The following is a 16,735-nucleotide window of genomic DNA, read 5'->3' on the forward strand; positions in this document are numbered from 1 at the left end:
ACAATGTTCTGTTGCTTTTACAATTTAAAATAAGAAACCCTGCAGCGTGTGTCTAAGTTTGATAAGACACATAATATCAAATCAGGGATACTGTATTTTTTAATATAATTATAACTCAATTAATGATTTTTTTTTTAAGGCAAATGTCCCAAGCACAAACATTCAAAATGACTGCTGACCCTTTAGAAGGAGTCCCCTATGTGGTATTCCTATTGCTTAAAATCATTTTGTTTTTTTAATGTTTATTTATTTTTGAGAGAGAGAGAGAGACAGAGTGCGAGCGGGAGAGGGACAGAAAGAGAGGGAGACACAGAATCTGAAGCAGGCTCCAGGCTCCAAGCTGTCAGCACAGAGCCCGATGTGGGGCTTGAACTCACAAACTGCGAGATCGTGACCTGTGCTGAAGTTGGACCCTTAACTGATTGAGCCACCCAGGCGCCCCTGCTTAAAATCGTTTTTTAAATGCATTCTTGTACAGTGTAATTTGGGTGGTTCTGGCAATGACGATGTAAACATTGGGACTGAGTGCTTGATTCACGAGGGAGACAAGACTATCCTTTATCGTGTGGTATAGCCTTGGGACATTGAAGGATTGGTGTCCTCAGATGCACAATTTAGCAAGGCTGGGTCTTGAGGCTTCTTGGACATGTATTCAAAGATAATGATAAAGGCATTCTCTTTCTATTATTTCTTTTTCTTACCCCTGCCTTCCCCCTCTTTAGGTTTTCACTGGAATTTTCACAGCGGAAATGTTCCTGAAGCTCATAGCCATGGATCCCTACTATTATTTCCAAGAAGGTTGGAACATTTTTGACGGATTTATTGTGTCCCTCAGTTTAATGGAACTGAGTCTAGCAGACGTGGAGGGGCTCTCGGTGCTGCGATCTTTCCGATTGGTATTCCATGTTTCTCCAACTTCTTTTTACATTTCCTGTCTTGTACCTACTAAAAAAATTTTGCACAAGTTAGTCTGATGATTAAAAGAATCCTTAGCTATATTCCGCTCACAATTCCAGTTGGCGATTTATTGGCTTAGATACTAAAATCTTGAAAATTTTTCTGCTAAACGCCTAATATAGAAGTTAGTTTTTAATTTCAATTAACAAACAGAAATCCATTTTAGGAAGTTCCTCAGAAAATAATGGTTAATCTGACAGATGAAAAAGAAAGACTCTCAAGGACTATTCTGAGGTCTAAGTTGGATTTGGTAATAAATCTGTTTCTTCGTCTGAACTCTCCCCGAAATGGCAAGGATTTCTCCTTGTTCAGAGATGTGTCTCATTTCTTCTATCATGGTGACCCCTTCCAGAAAATGAGAATGAAATAATAATTTTTAAAACTATATTGAAATTAATGGTTGAACATTCAGGTTTTTTCCTTAACACTAGCTGAGAAGGATTCTGTAATATATTTGAAGAAGTTAATGTTAAAATTACTAAAATGACTCTGACAGAATAGTTAATGATGTCCTCGAAAGAGCTTCCCATAAGCATAGGCATAAGTGATGTCCTGATTAAGTCCCTTAAGAAGCTGAGTTACTTTGAGGGTATCCCACTCAAACAAAGCATCAGAACTGGGGGGCTTAGGTTTTTCTCTTCCCATTGGAAAAAATTACCTAAGCACCTGTAACTGAAAGGATTTCGGGTTTTTTCATCAGGATACTCAGCGTATTTAAGAAGGAAGATTGGAATAAAATGGAACTTTTTTTTTTTTAATTTTTTTTTCAACGTTTATTTTTTTGGGGACAGAGAGAGACAGAGCATGAACGGGGGAGGGGCAGAGAGAGAGGGAGACACAGAATCGGAAGCAGGCTCCAGCCTCTGAGCCATCAGCCCAGAGCCCGACGCGGGGCTCGAACTCACGGACCGCGAGATCGTGACCTGGCTGAAGTCGGACGCTTAACCGACTGCGCCACCCAGGCGCCCCTAAAATGGAACTATTTACAAAACAGAGGTCTCACTCAGTCCAGGTCACACATAGCATCTGCCCGGTTTCTGGAACCTCTGCTTACTAGTCTGTGGTTAGGATCCAGCCCACAGTAGACGTTTTGAAAATAGTTCTTATAATCTGGAATATGAGATGAAGGAATAAGAGTTAGAAGCCACCTTAGCACTAATATTCCTAATAATTAAAAAGCCAGTCAGAAAGGGAAAAAATGTGAATGACCCAGATAGTCACACAGAGAAACACCTGGTAGCTCTTGAGCTCTCAGATAAGACTCAAGCTTTGAAAGGAAAAAAAATGTTCCAATCAGCACAGTTGCCTTCTACCAGAATTCCCCTTATCTCATGTGTTAGTCATTAACTCAGGATGTCTGGAAATTATCTCATTATTATCATTTCATTCATGGCCTTTCTTCATTATACTTCTCAGACTATTAGCTAAGACTTGTAAATCATTCCTTATAAAACACAGAAACTTCATGATTGCAGATAACAGAAGTTCTGTCCTCTGAATCAATATCATGAGAGTCCGTTCTCATAAGATGTTTGATATATGTGGAACTGCCCCTACTCGAGTGTTGTGCTTTTCCTCCAAATTATTCCAAGTATATCACAAAGTTTCATATCAGCCATTGGTTATTTGTTATTTTTTGGCAGACAAAAAGAGAGATTTTAGAATTTTTAAATACGTGTTTTTTAAAAAGAGGCAGATGACTTATTTCCACTGTGCCTACTATTTTGATCTTTTGCTTCACTAAAAATCACATTTTCCTTGATATGTTCCTTGAGAAGTCAAGGCAAAATCAGTAGGAAAAGGATATGTTCATGTATGGGTTTTTAAAAAGTGGACTGACGCAGGGACCAATACAGAGGGCTAGAGGCAGTATTCTTGGTTCCTGGTTCTAAATCTTTCACTTACTCTGAAGTTCATCCGTTTTCCCCATCTATGCCTCATGTTCTCCCACTGTAGTCTAAAACAGAAAGTCCTGGGAACTTCCCAAGGGTGCTCAATAAATTGAAGCTGATCTTACTGACGTTATATGTTCTTATTTTAGCCATGTGGTGAGAAAATGGATTCAGTATCATCTGATTTTTGTTTGGGTTCTTTCCCCCTTAGCTCCGAGTGTTCAAACTGGCCAAATCCTGGCCCACCCTGAACATGCTGATCAAGATCATTGGAAATTCAGTGGGTGCCCTGGGCAACCTGACCCTGGTGCTGGCCATCATTGTCTTCATCTTCGCCGTGGTGGGGATGCAACTGTTTGGAAAGAGCTACAAAGAGTGTGTCTGCAAGATCAACCAGGACTGTCAGCTCCCTCGCTGGCACATGAATGACTTTTTCCATTCCTTCCTCATTGTCTTTCGAGTGTTGTGCGGGGAGTGGATCGAGACCATGTGGGACTGCATGGAAGTGGCAGGCCAGGCCATGTGCCTGATTGTCTTCATGATGGTCATGGTTATTGGCAACTTGGTGGTTAGTACTAACTTGTAGAATTTTTCGTTTTTTGCCCCGAGCATCTTACGCCAGTGGGCTTGGTCCTACTACATTCCATATCTGTGCTAGTTTTTATTCTTTCTTGGCCCAAGAACCCTAAGGTGCAAATGAAGGAAAGGAGACTGCTCCTGAGTCATAAGCCCCACAACCTGTCATCCCTTTTTCATAGTTGTGGAAACCAAACTCAGCAAAGTTAAGTGACTTTTCCAAAGTCACACAACTGGTAAATGTCAGGGCTTGTATTAGACCCTAGACTACAAAGTCTTTGCTCTTTCTACTTCAAAAGTTTCCCTCACTTAAATTAGAATTTCTCAGCTTGACACTGTTGACACTTCGGGTTAGATCATTCTTTGTTGTGGGATTGTCCCATAGATTGTCGATGTTTAGCAGCATCCCTGACCTCTACCTTCCACTGGCCCGTAGCGCCCCACAGCCTAAGCGGTGACAACCAAAAATGTCTCCAGACATTGCCAGCTGTCCCCTTGGAGGCAAAATTACCCTCCCCTGTGAACCACTGATCTAAAACAACTGAGGGTTTTATCTCACTTGTATAAATGGCAAGTCACGTTTTTGCCTTATTCTGATCTGTCTGCTGTCTTTTGCCTCTGTATATAGAATATTCACCAACAGAGATTTTGACACCATCTTTCTCCAAGAATGATCTGAGGACTAGCCGCAGTGAGATCACTTTGGAGTATGTTAGAAATGCAGACGCTTAGGCCCCACCCCAGAACTACTGAATCAGAATCTGCATTTCTAACAAGTGATTTCCCCAGGTGATTCACCTGCTCACTAAAGTTTAAGAAGTACTGATCTTGCAGATCAGGCCCAATCCCACTCGCAAGGATAGAGCGAGAGGGACCGAAAGAAGGCAGACCCGGATGATCCCCCGTCGGCTCATCCAGAGCAGCTCTCCCTTCTTATGCCACAGAGAAGCGTGCCAGTAGAGGCTTCCCGCTCAGCAGCCTCTGAACCAGCCGTGCCACCCTATTCCCTCCTATGACATGTGACAGCGGACACCATGGTGTGTCTGTAATCCCTCCCTTTCCTCACTCCCGACCACCTTTCCCTCAGTCCTGCTCCCTCTGGCCTTCCCACTCCTTCAGTGAACTCAGCTGTTGCCTCCTGATCCATAGTGGAATCCACATTTGTCAGTGCTGACCTCGCTGCCCTTTCTCCCTCCTCCTATTCTCAGTTGTCTCAACACCATCTCCCCGTGACTCTCTACAGATACCTGAGCACATGACCAAATCCAGTATTATTTCTGCTTCTGATGACACCTTTCCAGGTTCCCCTTTGCTCAGGCCTTCTGCCCACCTAGTCTCTAGGAATCTATAACTGTAAGTCTCTTCTGACTCTCTTCTCTCCCTTCCCAGTAATTATCTGATGCCTTTCATACATCTCTCTTCCTGGTATTTCCAAGATCTGACCCATCCTTTCCATTCCATTCCTGTAGCCCGTTCAGTATTTCTAAAAGTCTGAAGATCACAGCCACCCAGGTTTCACTCATTAAAAAAGACTTGAGTCCCAGGCCCTACACCAGATCTCCTGAATCAGAATCTTTCAGGCGAGGCCAAGGAAATATGTATTTTTTCATGCATCCCACCCCAGGAGATGTTCATGCGTGCTAAGGTTTGAGATTACGATAGCCTAATCCAGACCCTTATTAACTCATACAAGTGACACTCTAACGCCTGGTCTGTCCCCACCCCCACTCCCGTATGTTGCTGGTAGGAATGGTTTGCTCAGATTTCTGTCATTTTTATTCCTTTACTCAAAGACCAGTAGGGGATCCAGTTAAATAAAATTCAGATCCCTCAGGCTGGCCTTCAAAGCCCCCTCCAAATCACCCCCATTTTACCAACGATATTCCTTTGTAATTCTACAAATGGCCCAAATAATTTGCATACATATAATTCATTTATTGTTTCCATCCCTCCCACTCTACACGTATTGTCATCTCCACCTAAAATGTATGCCTTACTCTTCTCCAGAAGTATGACAAAGTAAGGGCCAACTCTAAATCAAGAAGTGAACACCTCTCCCAATATTTAAAGTAAGTCTTAATAAAAATAAATTAATTAATCTTAATATCCAGTATGGTAAAATAGGATATTCAAACATAAATAAAAGCTTGCATCTGAGGGCTGGACACTTAGATATCCAAAAGATTGCAAAAGTCACCACCACTGTCTTATTAAAGTATTTTATTTTGATAAATGTTAGGAAACTAAGCTAGGCTCTCCAAACCTAGCTGTTTTTCTAATGTGGGTTCTGCAGGTGAATACATAGCATCTGTGCCCTCCTTGATCCTCCCAATAAGCCATGTCCATTTTTTTTCTTCTGTTTGGGGGAATTTTCTTTTTGCTTTTTGCTTTTTCTGATTATAAGAAAAGTCTTATATTTGGGGGTACATAGGTATGTATGTAAAACTATAAAAGAACCAAGAGAAGAGGTGCTAAACTTGCATTACAATCAAAACGAAACAAACTGCCCACTTGGTGGAAAAGAGTATGGAGGATCCTCAAAAAAGTAAAAATAGATCTACCATATGATCCAGTAATTCTACTGTTGGGTATTTACCCAAAGAAAACAAAAACACTAATTAGAAAAGATACCTTCACCCCTATGTTTATTGCAGCATTATTTACAATAGTCAAGATACAGAAATAACCCAAGTATCCATCCATAGATGAATGGATAAAGATGTCGTATTTGTATACAATGGAATATTACTCAGCTGTAAAAAGAGAATGAAATCTTGCCATTTGCAACAACATGGATGGAGCCAGAGAGGATTATGCTAAACGAAACAAGTCAGAGAAAGATAAATACCATTTAATTTCACTCATAGGTGGAATTTAGGAGACAAAACAGATGAACAGACGAAAAAACACAACAGGCTCTTAAATAGAGACAACTGTTGCCGGCGGGGAGGTGGGGGGAATGGGTGAAATAAAGAGGATTGAGAGTACGCTTATTGTGATGAGCACTGAGTAACGTGTAGAATTGTTGAATAGTATACCTGCAACTAATATAATACTATGTTAATTACACTTCAATAAAAAAACTTTTTTAAATGCCCACTTAGTTGACATGAGCGTTTAAAACAGTAAGTGGGTCAAACCGAACACAACAGAAACTCTTTGTGCCTGTCACATGAGTCTGTGGGCTTCCAGTCTGTAATCCTAGTCTAGTAGATAACTCTACCTAATACCATCTGCATTCACTCTCCTTTTCCCTGATGCCACTGGTACAGGTGCTGAACCTGTTTCTGGCCTTGCTCCTGAGCTCCTTCAGCGCAGACAACCTGGCAGCCACAGACGACGACGGGGAAATGAACAACCTACAGATCTCAGTAATCCGGATCAAGAAGGGGGTGGCTTGGGCCAAACTCAAAGTGCACGCCTTCATGCAGGCCCACTTTAAGCAGCGTGAGGCCGATGAAGTGAAGCCCCTGGACGAGCTGTATGAAAAGAAGGCCAACTGCATCGCCAACCACACCGGTGCAGACATCCACCGGAATGGTGACTTCCAGAAGAATGGCAATGGCACAACCAGTGGCATTGGCAGCAGCGTGGAGAAGTATATCATTGACGAGGACCACATGTCCTTCATCAACAATCCCAACTTGACCGTGCGGGTGCCCATTGCTGTGGGCGAGTCTGATTTTGAGAACCTCAACACAGAGGATGTGAGCAGCGAGTCGGATCCTGAAGGCAGCAAAGATGTAAGGTCCCAGCCTAAAACCCAACTTTGACTCCGTGTGAGAACCAGCAGGGTTCTGTCAGCTCCCAGGACTGGTTCGGATGTGGGCTTGGGAGAGAGATTGTGGAATGGCCAAGTAGGTTTGAGAACCAACCCTAATGCCCAGTGTCATTCTAGTCCTTCCCTAAGTGACCTAGGTCCCTGAGATGTTCCTAGATCTGTCTCCATTGCTGCTGGATCATCTCAGTCAGTGGCTGAAGCAAACCCTGGAGGACGTCCCTGCCATTAATCTGAGCTGTAGCACTGAGACCAACCAATAGTCACATTTTGTTGAGGGCAGATCACTGTAATTTGTGAGCGGCTTTAATGTTCTACCCAATCCTGACAGAAGTTTTGAGGGCCATCTGGTAATTGTGTGCCCCCCGTGAGCGGGATGATGCAGAGTCTGTAGTAAGAATTGGGAAGAATTCCAGCTGGTTCAGTCTGGAGCAGTCAGTGTGGAGTGGAAGCATCGCTGCAACGTTCTCCAGCTCTCTTTCCTTTGCAAATCTAGAAACTGGATGATACCAGCTCCTCTGAAGGAAGCACCATCGATATCAAACCTGAAGTAGAAGAAGTCCCAGTGGAACAGCCCGAGGAATACTTGGATCCAGACGCCTGCTTCACAGAAGGTGAAAGGGGGCAAGGGCAGCGGTGGGCATGTGGCACTTCGTGCTGGTCCCAGATTTCTGCCAGGGTCGGTGGTTGGGTAAGGGTGGGGACTCTGTGGCCATTTTCAAGAACTTTGTTCCCCACTTGATCATCTTGAGGGAGGTTGAGATTGTTTCCCTTGATTCTTACCTACTCTCAAGTTTCTGTTCTCAAGCACTGAATTGTCCATTTTCTCTCGGCACCAGCCCAAAAACTTCCATTAGAAAGGTATGTTCCTGGGGCGCCTGGGTGGCGCAGTCGGTTAAGCGTCCGACTTCAGCCAGGTCACGATCTCGCGGTCCGTGAGTTCGAGCCCCGCGTCAGGCTCTGGGCTGATGGCTCAGAGCCTGGAGCCTGTTTCCGATTCTGTGTCTCCCTCTCTCTCTGTCCCTCCCCCGTTCGTGCTCTGTCTCTCTCTGTCCCAAAAATAAATAAACGTTGAAAAAAAAAAAAAAAAAAAGAAAGGTATGTTCCGTCACGGCTGCGCGTGCCTCCTGATTCCCCTTTTCTCCTCCTTCTCACTGCTTCTTTATAGGACATCTTCCCAACTCCAGAGGGCCCTGCCCTGCTAGCCTTGCGGCATAGCCCCAGCCCTGCCACCCTCCATGTCTGAATCAGACATTCTGGTTCAGCCCCAGTACTCCCAGCTGTGTGGTAGGGGCCTGGGAGACCAGGGCCTGGGGCAGGGGGGCAGGTCTGGGCGGGGCTCACTCCCACGGTCTGACCCACCTCTCCCGCTGGTGCCAGGTTGCGTCCAACGATTCAAATGCTGCCAGGTCAACATCGAAGAGGGGCTGGGCAAGTCTTGGTGGATCCTGCGGAAAACCTGCTTTCTCATTGTGGAGCACAACTGGTTTGAGACCTTCATCATCTTCATGATTCTGCTCAGCAGTGGCGCCCTGGTGAGTCCAGGGGAGAAGGCAGGGAGGGACGGGCTGGGGAAGGCTTCGTAGGGACTAGCGGACCAGACTGGAGGGGGCCCAGGCCCGGTTCCTCTGGGAGCACCGACGGCTGTGGCCCCAAGGATAAGGGTCTGCCAGAGTGCTTTGGGCTGGTGTTTTGAGCCGTTGGGATTAGAATTCACTTGTCCACATCTTCATCTTCTTTACACTCCGCACGATCCCTCTCACATCTAAGACCCCCTCTCTATCAGGATGAGAGCATAAACTGCCAAGTATCTTCACTGCTTCGTTTGCCCCATTCTGAGCGGCTTCCTAAAATGAACTTCCCCTTTTCACCTTACACCCCAACTATCTTGTTCTTGACTTTCCAGTCACCCATCTTCCCTCACACCCAGCTGGATCTGGAGAACCCTGGCATTAGCAAATACTTGAAGGAGCCAGGTCTCTGTATAAAGGATATTTATATTCCCGTCGCTGTAAGTGCTCATCATTAATCCGGGACACACACAGGCTCCTCCCCTGCTGGAACTAATTATCTTGGCCTTTGCTTTCATTTTAGCTGGATTATAACTGTGGAGACCTGGACAGGGTCAGGTGTGAGAGAGCCATTTCCCAGTTGGGTAGATTTGAGGACAGTAAGGACTTAGAGACGCTACACATTTTCCTTCTTTGAGTTAAGGGAAAGCTGAAAAATATAGAACTTTGAAGTGCTTTTAAAGAAGGCAGGCACAGGGCACCTGGGTGGCTCAGTCAGTTAAGCGTCCAACTTCAGCTCAGGTCATGATCTCACGGTTCGTGAGTTCGAGCCCCGCGTCGGGCCCTGTGCTGCCAGTGCAGAGCCTGCTTGAGATTCTCTCTCCCTCTCTCTCTGCCCCTCCCCCTACCTCTCTTTCTCTCTCTCAAAATAAACTGGAAGAAAAAAAAAAAAAAACATAGCAAAGTGAAGCCTCAGCTAAAATGTCTGAGAAAAGACAAGAATGGGGTTAAAGTGGGACTTCAGAGGGAGGGCCTAGAGCCTCCAGTGACAGGAAGCTCAGTCTTGTACATCTCTCGTGTACTGGGTGACAGAACGGATCTCTGCACAGGGAGGTGAGGGGGACGTTGACACGGAAGCCTTTGAGGTTTTCATAGAGCAGATGGGGTCTATTTGTACCCAGACCCTGAAAAGGACTTTGGGCCCCTGACCACTGCCCCCACTGCCCCGTAAAGAAACTGGAATATCTGATGTCCTTGTGCCTCCATGTTAGAAATGTATCTGCAGGCAGCCCGATTCTGTCCTTCCTTCCAGAACTGTCTGGAGTGAGACCTCCCGTTGCACGACACGGGACTTTTGTGCCACTTGTAGCTTTCTCTCGTGCTTCAGGACTCCCTCTTCCCCCTCTCCGCAGCCCACCACCCCACTCGTGGGAATGCTCATACCTTCATATCAGGGAATTCCCTCGTTCCGGGACTCCAGGGAGAAAGATTTTCTTCGCTTGGGCATCTCCCAGCCCTGTGACCTTCCCCCTGTATCGGTGGCATCCAGGGCTGAAAGGAGAAAAGATTTTGTCATACAGACAGAGAGAGCATTAGCAAGGACACAGAGAAGCCAGAACCCGCATACGCTGCCCGAGGAAACCTAGAACGGCGCGGCCACTCTGGAAAGCTGGTTGGCAGTCCCTCAAAACCTGACACCTCCAGTCCCCTGTCAGCTGGAAGTTCCACACCTGGGCCTTGTACCCTAAAGAAACGAAGACAGGTCCACATAAAAACTTAACGCATGCACGTTCACAGCAGCACAACGCACAATAGCCAGAAAGCAGACACACGGCGTCCGTCAGTGATGAGGGTAAGACAAAGCACGATAGAGCCACACCATGGGGTATTCTCCATCCACGACAAGAATTGCAGTCGTGACGCCTGCTGCAGCGCGGAGGACCTTGGAGGCCGCTGCGCGTGGCGTAAGAAGCCTGTCACCGAGGGCCACATATCGTATGACTCCGTCCATGTGAAGTGTCTGGAATGGGCAGATCTGAAGAGAGAAGGTAGCCTAGTGGCTGCTTGGACTAGCGGGAGACAGGGAGGCTAGAAGGTGGCGGCGGGAGGGTGTGGGGTTTCTTTTAAGAAGCCCCGTGGGGCCGGGCAGTGGGGCGAGAGAGACAGGAAGGCGATGACGAGGACGACAGGCCGGCCTCAGGCGGAGGAGCTGCCGGGGCAGTGGGGGGACTTCCGGTGTCACGTGCAGCCTTCAGGCACGTCAGGCAGCTGCTGCTTCTCTTTCAGGCCTTCGAGGACATCTACATTGAGCAGAGAAAGACCATCCGTACCATCCTGGAGTATGCCGACAAAGTCTTCACCTACATCTTCATCCTGGAGATGTTGCTCAAGTGGACGGCCTACGGCTTCGTCAAGTTCTTCACCAACGCCTGGTGCTGGCTGGACTTCCTCATCGTGGCTGTACGTGTCCTGCTTTCTACTTCCCACCCCTCCCAGCAGGAAAACAAAAACAGGGATGCTCCTCCCTCCAATGGCCACGGTTGCCTGGGGACGTAGATGTCGGACAGGAGGTAGACGTAGGTTTGGGTACAGTTCCTTTCAGGGCACTCAGATCTTAACTTTGGGAGAGGGAGTGCTGAAGCCCCTACGTTTGCTCCAGGGACTAACCACCCAGCTCTTTGCTCTGGTGGTTTGGCTTCAGAGGGTCAGAGATTAGGAATGGGGGGAGGAATCACTGGTGTCCGCGCCCCTTGCTGTTAGGCCGGGAACAGGAAGGTTCTTGCCCCACACCAGCAGGACGTCCTCTTTCCGGTGCCAGGAGAGGGGCGAGGATGAGGTGGGTGCTGCTGGGGTACAGGTTGGCGGGGTCGGGGGGAGGATCTCGGCAGGCTCTCCCACTCACCATTCCTATGGACGCTCCCGTCAACTCAAGGCTTGTACCAGACTCCTCTGAACCAGTCAGTCTATCCAGAAGAGACAGAGTTCACACCAGAATACCCCGCCCTCTTCCCACACGTTGCCATTTCCACAGTGGTGCTCAAACTTAAAAGAATCCTTTTTTCCTCCAGGTTCCAAGACCGTCTCTCCAAGGCTTGGTGGCCTCTGATCATCTGCAAGGCTTGGTGCCCATTACCTCCTGTGTTGTTTTTCAGGGTGGGAGCTGCATCATCTGTAACTATTTCTCACCCCCTCCTCCCCAGCCCTTGTACCTTGTTGGCGCTTCTAACCATGATGAATGCTTCTTATTCTGTGTAATCACTGAAGCTCTTTTCTTCTAGCCAATCAGCATTTGAAAGAAAGGGTGAATGGGAATTTCAGGACCAGGGCCTATGGAGAATTCACTTCCTGCTGAGGGCTAAGTGCCAAGAAAGTGGAGTGTTTGGAGGCTGCCTTGGCACATTTAGAATATAGGTTTTCTCAGCTGTCTAGTAAACTACCTGTAGAGTGGCTCTGGGATCCACAATAGAGCAGCATGGAAGTCTCCCTCTCAGAAAGCAGGAGCCCAGCACTCAGGCACCAGAGATCCCTGCTCTATAAACGCATTCCTGTTCCCACACGGTGTCTGCAGCTTCCGTGGCTAAGGACTCCTTCCAGGAGCTGTCACTCTGCTCCCATTTGCATTCCCTTTTCAGAAATCAAACCTTTGGGAAGATGCCCAAATGAGGTGAGGAAGTCACCCTCTGCCCTTGAAAGCAGCCAAGCGAGTACTGCCCCGGAGGGTGCCAACATGAGACCCCTTCAGCAACTATTGCCTGTACCTTCCGATGGAAGGGTTCTTCCCCCCACAGACAGAAAGCTTAGGTTCTAAGAGTTAAGGAAGGGGCTTGAGATACGGCCCAGAGAACTAAAGTGACACTGGGCCAGCTCTCTTTCCACAGAACAGGACCACTTGGAGTCGGGTGGGACACCTGTGGGAGTCCTAGAAAGCCCCTCATCTTCTGGGCCTTCCAAGAATTCAGATAGATAATCCACTACCACACTTCCAATAGCCCTCAGGAAGCTGTGATTTAGAACAGATCTTCCCCACCACGACCTTTACCTCTTGCCCCTGCCCCAACCTGAGCTACTGATTCTCTTCTCTCTGGGGTGCACAACCCCAGAAGCCAAGGCTATTGATCAGGTGTCCCGCTTTCCTCTGGAACCCAAATAAGCTGGTAAAAGCATTGATGGTCCTGCACATCACCATTTATTTAGTAAGCACTCTTTTTTTTTAATGTTTATTTATTTTAGAGAGAGTGAGAGACAGAGCGTGAATAGGGAAGGGGCAGAGAGAGAGGGAGACACAGAATCCAAAGCAGGCTCCAGGCACCGAGCTGTCAGCACAGAGCCAGACGCGGGTCTCGAACTCACGAACCGCGAGATCATGACCTGAGTCGAAGTCGGACGCTGAACCAACTGAGCCACCCAGGCACCCCTCCACTTTAAAAAAAAAAAAATTTTTAATATTTATTGATTTTAGAGAGAGTGAGAGACAGAGCACACTTTTATCACTTTTTTATACTGGGTGGCAGAGAAATGGACAGACATGTAGCCAATTGACAGCAGTCCATAAACTTCCCAGCTTTGGGGAGTTGCCGGATTCTTACATTGCCCTGAGACCTGACAGCGGTTCCTGAGAACATCTCTGTACAAATGTAAGCCAAATACCATTCCCTGTGTAGAGTTGTCCCAGAAGCCGGAGTGGGTCACGAGGGGCAGGCAGGCATGGCCCCCACCTCTCAGGCGCTCACACCAGCTCGCAGGACCACTCTGGCCTCATTCCAGGCTTATGGGAATCCAGCATTCTGAGAACAAGGCTCTCTCAGGACCCTCCCACCTACTGACTTCTCTTGGGCAGGATGGCGCATTTAGTACCAAACGTTTATTGAGCACACAGAACGTACAAAGCCTCCCGCCAGGTGCTGTGGAGGATACAGAGAGCAGAAGATATGACTACTTCTCTCTAAGGGCCTGAAAACACAAATAACCACGCACGAAGCCACATGTGCTGAGTGGGAGCAGCCCCAGTCCATACTGTGGCTGCCCTGTTTGCCACTCCTGAGTTCGACTTGGAAATGCACAGTGAGGCCCAGAGGACACCTGCACAGCTGGAACGATCAGGGTTTTTGCTGTCTAATGCCTGTGGCATTCTAGAACATCCAGCAGACATAAATTTTAGGTCCTACTCTAGCACCATCTATGAGAGACTCTCTTCCTCCCATGTCATCCTCCAATGACTAGATGTCCGAATCTGTTACTCAACACTATGTCTGTGTCCCTAATGGAGTCTCATTCCTCTGTGTCGCTCCTTAAACCTGCTAAGAGTACTTTTTAGAATCACAGGGATAATCCGGACAACTTTCAAGGTTAATTCTCTTTGGTTATAAGCCATGTGAGTTCCCAAACAGAGATAGTATTTTATTTTGCTCAGGTCCTTGGCTGCACTGGAGATCTTGTCCGGTAGAAGAATTTTGTCATCTTTCCCCCAGGGAAATTTGCCACATCATACCCGGAGGCTGGCCAGCATATCAGTTCCAGGGATGGGAACTTTCAGAGACCACTGGTCCTGAATTCAGACTATTACAAACCTTCTCCATTTGAAAATGTCCACATCATTTGGAAAAAGTCACCCAGTGTCCCCTTTTTTTCCATTCCTGCAGCCACCCTGAATTTCGACTTCCCCTCAACTTCTTTCTTTTTTGCAGGTTTGATTCTTTCCTCAAAGTATACTTTCAGCAATGATCTGATTACCTCCAGTGAGAGTTGAACATGGGGACTCGAAGGATTGTCAGAGCACCCGCAGCAGCTAAGGAATAGTCCAGATAGGACCCTTGCTGACCCTGCCTTGGGAGATCTTAGCTAGATTAATCAGTTGAGCAGCACATCATCTCAGCACTGTTTGGAGCCAGCCTCCAGACTGGCATCTGTACCTCCATCCTTCTCCCCACCTCAGGCCTCTCTGTTATCAGAGTAACCACCCCCTTGAAGAGCCGGGGTCTTCCTGCCGTGTGTGGGGCCCAACGCCCCTCAAACCTCAGTGTTTTGCACTCTTTACGTGGCATAGTTTCTCAGGATGAGGTCGACTCAGGGGTATTTTGAACTCAAGACACTTGGCCGGGATGGGATAGCTCACCTTCAGATGTACCTGTTAAGGCCTAAGAATCTGGTGATTTTAGATTGTTTGGGGTTAAGAGTCGGCTGCACCTGGCAATAATTGGCAAAAGATACCTCCATGTAGATTCTTAGTGATAATGATAAATGGAGGCAAAATGATTGTTTGGTGCTACTGTGTTCTAGATAAAGCTTTTGAGGCCCTTGTTTTAGACAGAAATTGAACTGTGAACCATGTACCCTTCGAAGAACGTGAGGAAGTAGGCTTTAATAGTACCCAGATTTGCTTTGGGTACTGCCCAGGGCTCCAGGGAAGATCCCTACACTGATGGATTATGAGTCTGTGCATAGATAAAGGGCCACACCCCTTTTTAAAAACAAATCTTTGAGTCTGCTCACCCTTTCCCTCCCTAGGTCACTGACATCCTACTTCTGCCTCCTGCCAGTCCTGCCACTTAATTATAAAAAAAGAAAGGATGGAAGAAGGAAGGAAGGAAGGAAGGAAGGAAGGAAGGAAGGAAGGAAGGAAGGAAGGAAGGAAGGAATTATTTTTAAAAGGGTTCTGTACAGTTCTGAGATCCAGAATGAAAGCCCTTGGGTAGAGAGAAAAATCAACAACCGAAACCCAGTTATCGTTTGTTTCCATTTTTCTCCTCTAACTCTGCTTTCACGTACCAATTTAGGCTGAGCAGGGCTGTAACCACCATTTCCCAGGAGAGGGAACTTAAAGTTGATGGATGGGAACATCTGAACCTATCCCAGAATTGGGTGGTGCAGGACAAGGGAAAGACTGTTCCAAGAAATGCAGAGGCCAGACATTTTAGGATTTGATCAGCTAAAGGTAGTTTCCTTTGGTGGGAGGTTGGGTTGGGTCAGGCCTCCCAGTTCAAGCCTAGGCAGCCCTAGTATGCTTGGCATCCAGTGTTCCGGGACCACGTGGTAACAGCTCTGAGCTCCCTGGTAGAACACGGTGAGTTTGTCTCTGGAAGAGCAGGAGGGCATTTGACCGTCACGACTGCAGGCCTGGAGACCTGCAGACTTCTCCCCAGCCCGGCAATTTAGTCGACTCCATGTTATTCAGATTCCAACAGTCCTCTCGAGATAACTTCATTTCCCTGCCAGGGGGAGGGGTGAACTCTCTGTGGAGGAAGGGGCTCTGGCCTGGGAAGCAGGAGAGTGGGTCCCTCCCTGTTCCTGGCTCCAGAACTGCCCATGTGACACTGGTGTATGGGTCTCAATTTCCTCACCCGTAAATGTTTTAAATTCTTCCAAGAATCCTACCAGCCATTTTTCTAATGATGAGAGCAGAAAATTGTCCTGGAAAGGACAGACCCGAGTCCAGTTCCTTTGGAGCTGTTCTGGAGAGAAAGAATGGGGATCACAAGGAAAAGCATGGGTTCAGTTTTCAGACTGCCAGCCTCCCCACCCCCTGCCCAAGTCCTCACGGCCGTGAAGGAGTCATGGTTGTAGTTCAAAGATGGAGGGATTATTATAGTTGAAAGTGAGAGAGAAAAAAATTGCTTAAGTGAGTTCTCGTGGGGCCAAAACTCTGTCTAGAAATCGCTTCCTTTGGTTCTTTTTGTCCCGGGAACTGCCAAGCCAGCCGTGGCGCTTACTGGACGTGTTTCCTTTGTTGATGTGGTAACTCGTCACGTTCTCCAGCAAATGGTTTCTCGCCAACCAGCAGCAAGAGAGCTTGTCCCTGTTGGAAATCCGCGGTGAATGAGCTGAGGCGGGGGCAGCTTGTGTGGAGTGTGTGTATTTATCTGTATTCTTTTCCATAGGTACCATTAAGTTTGTCTGGCTTAATTTAATGGCAACTTCTGGGAGCTGCAGAGGCTGTAAAGGGCGAGGGTAAGGTTTTTGTCATCTGTTCAGGCTCCTCTCCTTCCAATGGAACGTCCTCATTCCCCCTCTCCCTTCAGCCTCCT

At 47.3% G+C, this 16,735-nt stretch overlaps 1 protein-coding gene across 3 annotated transcripts in view; it reads left to right on the forward strand.

Moving 5' to 3' along the window:
• The window catches only part of SCN8A (sodium voltage-gated channel alpha subunit 8), a 122,260-nt gene that overhangs the window by 82,228 nt on the left and 23,297 nt on the right, over nucleotides 1-16,735 (forward strand). For all 3 annotated transcript variants that reach the window (XM_032593975.1, XM_032593976.1, XM_032593974.1), the window contains exons 14-19: nucleotides 723-896; nucleotides 3,061-3,417; nucleotides 6,698-7,168; nucleotides 7,700-7,817; nucleotides 8,584-8,738; nucleotides 11,001-11,174. In XM_032593975.1, coding sequence (XP_032449866.1) covers nucleotides 723-896; nucleotides 3,061-3,417; nucleotides 6,698-7,168; nucleotides 7,700-7,817; nucleotides 8,584-8,738; nucleotides 11,001-11,174 — 1,449 coding nt within the window. The remainder of the gene's footprint in view (nucleotides 1-722; nucleotides 897-3,060; nucleotides 3,418-6,697; nucleotides 7,169-7,699; nucleotides 7,818-8,583; nucleotides 8,739-11,000; nucleotides 11,175-16,735) is intronic.

This window comes from Lynx canadensis, chromosome B4, assembly GCF_007474595.2.
Source record: "Lynx canadensis isolate LIC74 chromosome B4, mLynCan4.pri.v2, whole genome shotgun sequence".
In the NCBI taxonomy this organism is placed as follows: Eukaryota; Metazoa; Chordata; class Mammalia; order Carnivora; family Felidae; genus Lynx; species Lynx canadensis.